We start from the raw sequence: 6,984 nt of genomic DNA on the forward strand, positions 1-6,984 counted from the left end.
CAAGCTTTGCGGAACTGTAAGAGGTCCCACAGGGCCCTGATCTCCTCCGGGAGCTCATTCCACAAGGTAGGAGCCGCCACCGAGAAGGACCTGGCCCTTGTGGCAGCAAGCCTGGCCTCTTTAGGACCCGGGGTCACTAGGCAGTGTTGTGACCCCGACCAAAGTGCTCTTTGGGGCCTGTATGGGGAAAGGCGGTCCCTCAGGTATGCCGGACCCTGGCCATATAGAGCTTTAAAGGTAAGCACCAGCACTTTGAAGCGAATCCGGAACGCTATAGGCAGACAGTGCAGCGCTTTCAGTACAGGTTGGATGTGATCCAATTTAGGGACACCCACCAACAACCTGGCCGCCGCATTCTGCACCAGCTGCAGCCTCCGAATTTGCGACAAAGGCAGCCCCATGTAGAGAGTGTTGCAGTAGTCTAGCCTCGAGGTGACCATCGCATGGATCACTGTGGCCAGATCGCTGCAGCTAAGGAAGGGGACCAACTGCCGCACCAGCCGTAGATGATAAAAGGTTGCTTTGGCAGTGGCCGCCACCTGGGCCTCCATTGTTAAGGTGGGGTCCAGAAGCACCCCCAAAATCCTAACCTCTGAAGCTGGCACCAAAGGTGCCCCATCGAAGGCCGGGAGTGGGAGCCCCAATCCCATACCACCACGACCCAGGCACAGGACCTCCGTCTTCGCTGGGTTCAGCTTCAGCCGACTCAGCCTGAGCCACCCAGCCACGGCCTGTACGGCTCGGTGAAGATCTTCTGGATCAGAGTCCGACTGGCCACCCAACATCAGATGGAGCTGGGTGTCATCTGCATATTGATGACACCCAAGCCCGTACTCAAGTTGAACTCTGATAAAACCAGGAGTGAGATCCAAGTGCGGAGAGGACCACTGACTGAAGAGCCTATCAGAGCCGTGAATACTCTGAGGCAAAACAAGCAAAAAACAGACAAAAAAAAACCCTGGGGGATCCTGGAAGGAGGAGGAGAAATTGGATTTATATCCCGCCCTTCACTCGGAGTCTCAGAGTGGCTTACAGTCTCCTTTCCCTTCCCCTCCCCACAACAGACACCCTGTGAGGTCGGTGGGGCTGAGAGAGCTCTTTCGAGGACTGCTCGTGAGAGACAACTTGTGACTGACCCAAGGTCACACCAGCAGCTGGTGTGGGGAATCAAACCCAGTTCTCCCAGATTAGGGTCCGTGCTCTTAACCACTACACCAAATCAGATGGAAGAAGTGTTGTCTTTAAGCCACATTCAAAAAGAGAGAGAGAGAACTGGTGGCATTCATTTTGATCTCACAATGATCCAGGATGAGAGAAGAAGAGAAGATAAGAGATTGGATTTATACCCCGCCCTTCACAGATCTTTCTCAAGGGGTTCCTTGGCACACAGTCCTGCCTACAGATGAGGAGGCTCTGTGGAGAAGTGGGCTGGTAAAGATTTTGTTTGGGCTGGTAAATTTTAGGGATGTGCCCTTCTGAAGCTGTAGTTTCACCTTCACTCCGCTGAAGCTGATTATGTTAACAGCTGTGATCAGTGCGTATTGGCCAGTATCTGTAATATCACCAGCTAACTTCCTCTCCAACCCCTGAAGGAGGACTTTTGGAGGGAAATGTTGTCGGTAACATGAAAGGGGGGGGGAATAGTGGGGCACAATAGCAGAAGCAAGATAGAGTGGCAGACCTATTAATTGATGGAACTTTCAGTTTGCAAACAAGCACATTTGCAGCACCAAGTGGGTTTACATTACCATGGAAAGATCCTGCCATGGCCCCTGGAAAAATGCAACGTCTCTCTTCAACCTAAGATATAATTTGGTTGAAGGTGGGAGGGTGAAGGTTCTCCACAGCTCCCTCCTCCCATATTTTGAAGACGCTGGCTGACCCTTTCCCCCTCTTTCTCGGCAGGTGCGGGTAGACCTGGTCCACAACCCGGCCTTCTGCAGCGCTTCCACCGCCAAGCGAAGATACAGGCAGAGTTTCTCCATCAAAGGCCAGTCCTCCAAGGCGGTGCCGTTTGTGATTGTCCCGCTCCAGCTAGGACTCCATGACATCGAGGTCAAAGCAGCTGTCCAGGGCCTGGGTGGATGGGATGGTGTGAAGAAGAAGCTGAAAGTTGTGGTGCGTATGAAGTCGGGGCCTCCGACGCCCCTTGGAGAAAGAAAGGCGGCAATGAGCCGGTGTGGCTATTCTCCTGAAAAGTCCCACCTCCCCTCCAGGGCTCTGAACCAATCCTTGTGATTTAGGCCTCGTGCAAATTCCAGTGATTGTCAGCCAATCAGAGCCCACGGAACTCCACTGGAGGGGCGGGGCTGAGCCAGCCTCAGTATAAAAAGCAGGAGGCGAAACCTTCTCTCCTCAGAGAGGGGTTTTGGTGGCTCCAGTCAGGAGTGTCGGCTTGGCCAGGCTTTCATTTGGCTTTCTAGTTAGGGCCTGGGGGTTGGCTGAGGGAGGAAGAAAGCTTATTTTTGTGGTACAGATAAGCATCCTGTTCCGGGCCCATCATTCCTGACTGATGTGTGTAGATCAAGATGGGTTGCAGTGTTAGTCTGTCTGTAGCAGTAGAAAAGAGCACGGGTCCAGTCCAGTAGCACTTTAGAGACTAACAAAATTTGTGGTGGGGGAGGAGCTTTCATGAGTCACTGCTCACTTCTTCAGATAGACCAGGATGGGTAGCCACATTATTCTGTCTGTAGTAGTAAAAAAACCAGCACGAGTCCAGTACCACCTTAAAGGGTGTGGGCAGACGGCGTGCTTGGAGTGGTTTAAATTGCTCCGGCCCTGATGTGGTCTTTTTTAACCCGGAGAATCGCGATCACACTCACCTCCTTGCTCCGGATCGCTGCACAGCCACATTGCTCCCCGCCCGTTCACACACGGGAGTGTGCGTCGCTGTTGTTTTTTTCTCTCTCTCTCTCTCAGTTTGGGTATGCGCACAGGCAGCCATCTGTAGAGCTAAAATTTTAGCGCGTGCGCAAAACAGCGATTGCCACTTCAACCTGACTGCTGTAACGCTTCCCTTTAAACTTTAAAGGAACACTTCCCTTTAAACGTTTACCCCCGAAAATGGCCTCCGTGAGATCCTGAACTCGTCTAAAGGCTAAAACTAGGCACCATTTAAACATTGTTTTTATTAACGCGGTGGCGGACCTCCGCCTATGTGCCCACTGCCAACACTTTTAAAAAAATGGTGGGTGAAAAGCGAAAGTCTCGGGCAGCTTTTGAGCAGGGAGGGGGTTTAAACCGGAAATGGCTTGACACCGGAGGAGCAATCAGTCGTCATAAAAACGCGGCTGGAACCGGAGAATCAGGAAAACACCACTTGAGGACCTGGTATCAAAATACTCAGGGTTAAAGCGGTTTTGAGCCCTATTTACCACACACTTAACTGCAACTCTGGTTAGGATTGCACTTTAGTCTACCAGGTTTGCAAACAAGAGACCTTTAGGGAGCCCATAGCTTACATGCTACTAATCTTTAACTTAAAGCTTGTGTCCTTCTTTTTATTTGATTGTGGGCAGCTGGGATAGAAAGAATCTATAGGAGAGGTGAGTATAGAAATAGTATTTTCTAAAATCTTTCCTGCCTGAGCCAGATGGCCTTAGCTGGTAACACTACCGTGTGATTTCTGTCACCTGTGCAGATGGCCTGCCGGATGGCCAGGCCCCATATCTATATACAAGACACTTTAACACCTTCGCCAGGATAGAGCATGGAAAATACAATTGAACTTGATTTAACCCTATTAATTTTGACATCCTTTTACTTAACTTGTGAATCCTTGCCAGGTCAGTTTTAAGTGTATAAACACATCTTGATCAATTATTTCCTGTGGAATAAAGGACAGAATCACCAGTCTTTAGCTTTGACAACCAATTATCATTGTGCTTTCTATTATTCCAATTAAAAATACAAACAAACAAAGTCTTTTCTTCTAGATTACAATACTTCAATATTGATATGTTACAATACTCTAAGCCTATTTAAAATCACTAAAAAATCAGAAGCTGAAACAAACTCCTGAGCTCACTCTTTGAAATAGAGAGGCTCTCATAAATCTTCACTTATGACAGTTAGAAAGTACATCCTAATTGAAAATTGGCTAAATTGCCTGGGAAAGAAACACCTGCAGTTTGCTCCCAATTAAAAGAGCTGATGCAAAAACACCTGTTCATTAAAACTCAAACACTCCTAGTTAGGAAAAAAAACCCAACCTTGTCAATTAAATTGAGTTAAATACTTGTTTCCACAATTGTGCTTAGTGATTCAAACTGTTTGTTAATTCTCCAGGAGAGCCCCAAAGAATTTATCCCAAAGGTTTCCTGGAAATCAACAATAATCAATAGAAAATCACTTGAACCTTTGAATTGTCCCCTACAACTTTATGGTCACCATAGAGTTTTTAGCCAAATGCTAGAGCATCCCCTGTATGACATCACTGGCGCAATGACATCACCAGGTGACATCATCGCACTGGGCCCGTCAGGTGCGACGGGGGGCTCTTTGGGGGCGGAGTTCCCTGCCGGTCAGCTTGCTGGTGTTGGGTTGGGGCCCCCGAAAGCAGGGGAACCCCCACCTCCATCAGAGGAGCAGCAACCCTTCCTCCAGACTACAGAGATCAGATCCCCTGGACAAAATGGCTCCTTTGGAGAGTAGACTCTATGGCATTGTATCCCACTGAGGCCCCTGTACTCCCCAGCCTCCACCCTCAAATCTCCAGGAGTTTTCCAAGCCATATCTGGCAACTCTATTCCCTGTCCCCCAACAGTGGCCATGAGGAACCTGGCAACCCTAAAGAAGCCACCAGAGGGTACTGAGGTGCCTCTTATGGATGTGGGAGCACCAGTTCCTAGCCAGGAAGTCCTGAAGCTCATGGGTATCCCTGGATCTGATTAGTATTTCCTCCCATGTAGTATTATTGCATTAACTGAACCACGTAACTCACGTCACTACCCAAGGGAGTCTCAGAGGGGCTCACAATCTCCTTCCCCTTCCTCTCCCCACAACAGACGCCCTGTGAGGTAGGTGGGGCTGAGAGAGCTCTGAGGGAACCGGGACTGGCCCAAGGTCACCCAGCTGGTGGCTGCAACAGGAGATGGAGCCAAAGTGGCTGAAGGAGGTGGAGCTGGCTACAAAATGGCTGCTCCAACTGACCTTCGGTCTCACAGTGAAGATCCTCGTGCTGTGGTGGCAGCTGCCGCCAAAGCAACGTTTTTAACAATCGGCACACCCAATCAAAATCTCCAGTGGCCCATCAGAAGCCTTGCTGGGCAAAAGCCCCACCTGGTCCAATCTGTTTTCTCAAAATACCAGGTGGGCAGCAGGAAAGGTGTTGGTGGGCACTGGGTACCATGGCGCCCACGGGCACAATGTTGGGGACCCCTGATGTAGCTGAACCATTTGCTTCAGAAATGAGATCGGATGCTCTTGGCTTGCATTTCCCCATTGGTGTTTTGAGTCTCTCACTGCTCCTGTGTCAAGACTTAGCTGTGGCGAGATCCTGGTGAAAGATGGTTCCTGTTCTTTCTTCCCTACCAGCCTGAAGGGATGCTGCAAAAGCTTACGACAGTCTTTGATTTAGATCCCGCTGTGAAAGGAGTTGGTGAGTGACAGCTCCCTTCTTAAGCACTTCTTTTTGGACTTTTTTTTTTGGGGTGGGGGAGTCCGATGAAGATCTGTCTCAGCATCCAGTGTTGTCACTCACTTTGCTTTAATGCTTCAAGGCAAAGTGGAGAGACCTTTCTTTTGGAAATTTCTGACGGCGGGGCTTCTTAGACATGAACGTGTAAGGCAACTGAATTCTGTCTGCCACCCCGAACACAAATTTTATAACTTTAGTTCTGCAGGGCTAAGGTCTTCGGAATGTTCTTTTTCTGCCGCCGGACCTTTCTGCTCTCCTTCCAGGTTTTTTGAGCAAAGATGCCAGGTAGCATCCTCGAAACTGTCCCACTTCCGGTCACAGATCACTTAACCTAGCAGTTGTAGTCAGGTTTTCTTAAGGGAAACGTGTTAGTTTGTGGGACTGGAAGTGGGACAGAACCCAAAATGCAGAGATCTGTAATTTCTAGAATTCTAACATTGCTAAAAAATTGGAGGATGGGATTCAGACTGAAGGGCCAAAATACATGTGACACAAGTTTGGTCACAGGTGCCAGATCGGACTCAGTCATGTGTTGATTTGTTGTTGTTGTTCAGTCGCACAGTTGAGTCCGACTCTTCGTGACCCCCTGGACCACGTCACGCCAGGCCCTCCTGTCTTCCGTCATGCTCCGGAGTTTGCTTAATTTCATGTTTGCTGCATTGATAACACTGTCTAACCATCACAACCTTTGCTGTCCCCTTCTTCTTTGACCTTCAATCTTTCCCAGCATCAGGGTCTTCTCCAGTGAGTGCTCCCTTCTCATTGAGTGGACAAAGTATCTGAGGTTCAGTTTCATTATCTGGCCTTCCAGGGAACAGTCAGGGTCGATTTCTTTTAGGATTGACTGATTTGATCTCCTTGCAGTCCAAGGGACTCTCAAGAATCTTCTCCAGAACCATGTGTTGATAGGAGGAACTAATTTTAAAAAATCTCTCCATCCCTCTGCAAAGCTCCAAATGCCTTATGGGGCGTCAGTCTACCCTGCCATGTCATTTTTGCCGGTGGAAATGGCCTCATGTTTGCCCCTTTCTCGAGCTCCATGTGTCCATCCCAGGGTGCAGAAGAAGAAGAGATTGGATTTATACCCCACCCTTCACTACCCAAAGAAGTCTCAGAGTGGCTTACAAACTCCTTTCCCTTCCCCTCCCCACAGCAGACATCCTGGGAGGCAGGTGGGGCTGAGAGAGCCAGTTTGGTGTAGTGGTTAAGTGCGCGGACTCTAATCTGGGAGAACAGGGTTTGATTCCCCCACTCCTCCACTTGCACCTGCTGATGTGACCTTGGGTCAGTCACAAGCTCTGGCACAGCTGTCCTTGAAAAAGAGCCATTTCTGTCAGAGCTCTCTC

The 6,984-nt window shown here is 49.3% G+C and overlaps 1 protein-coding gene across 1 annotated transcript in view; it reads left to right on the top strand.

The window, feature by feature from the left end:
• LOC107120136 (A.superbus venom factor 1-like) overlaps positions 1 to 6,984 on the top strand; it is a gene marked incomplete at its 5' end in the record, with an annotated part of 77,231 nt that overhangs the window by 6,715 nt on the left and 63,532 nt on the right. The window contains 2 exons of the mRNA XM_015422783.1: positions 1,906 to 2,118; positions 5,536 to 5,599. Coding sequence (XP_015278269.1) covers positions 1,906 to 2,118; positions 5,536 to 5,599 — 277 coding nt within the window. The remainder of the gene's footprint in view (positions 1 to 1,905; positions 2,119 to 5,535; positions 5,600 to 6,984) is intronic.

Source organism: Gekko japonicus, unplaced genomic scaffold, assembly GCF_001447785.1.
Source record: "Gekko japonicus isolate JY-2015 unplaced genomic scaffold, Gekko_japonicus_V1.1 scaffold3556, whole genome shotgun sequence".
NCBI lineage: Eukaryota > Metazoa > Chordata > Lepidosauria > Squamata > Gekkonidae > Gekko > Gekko japonicus.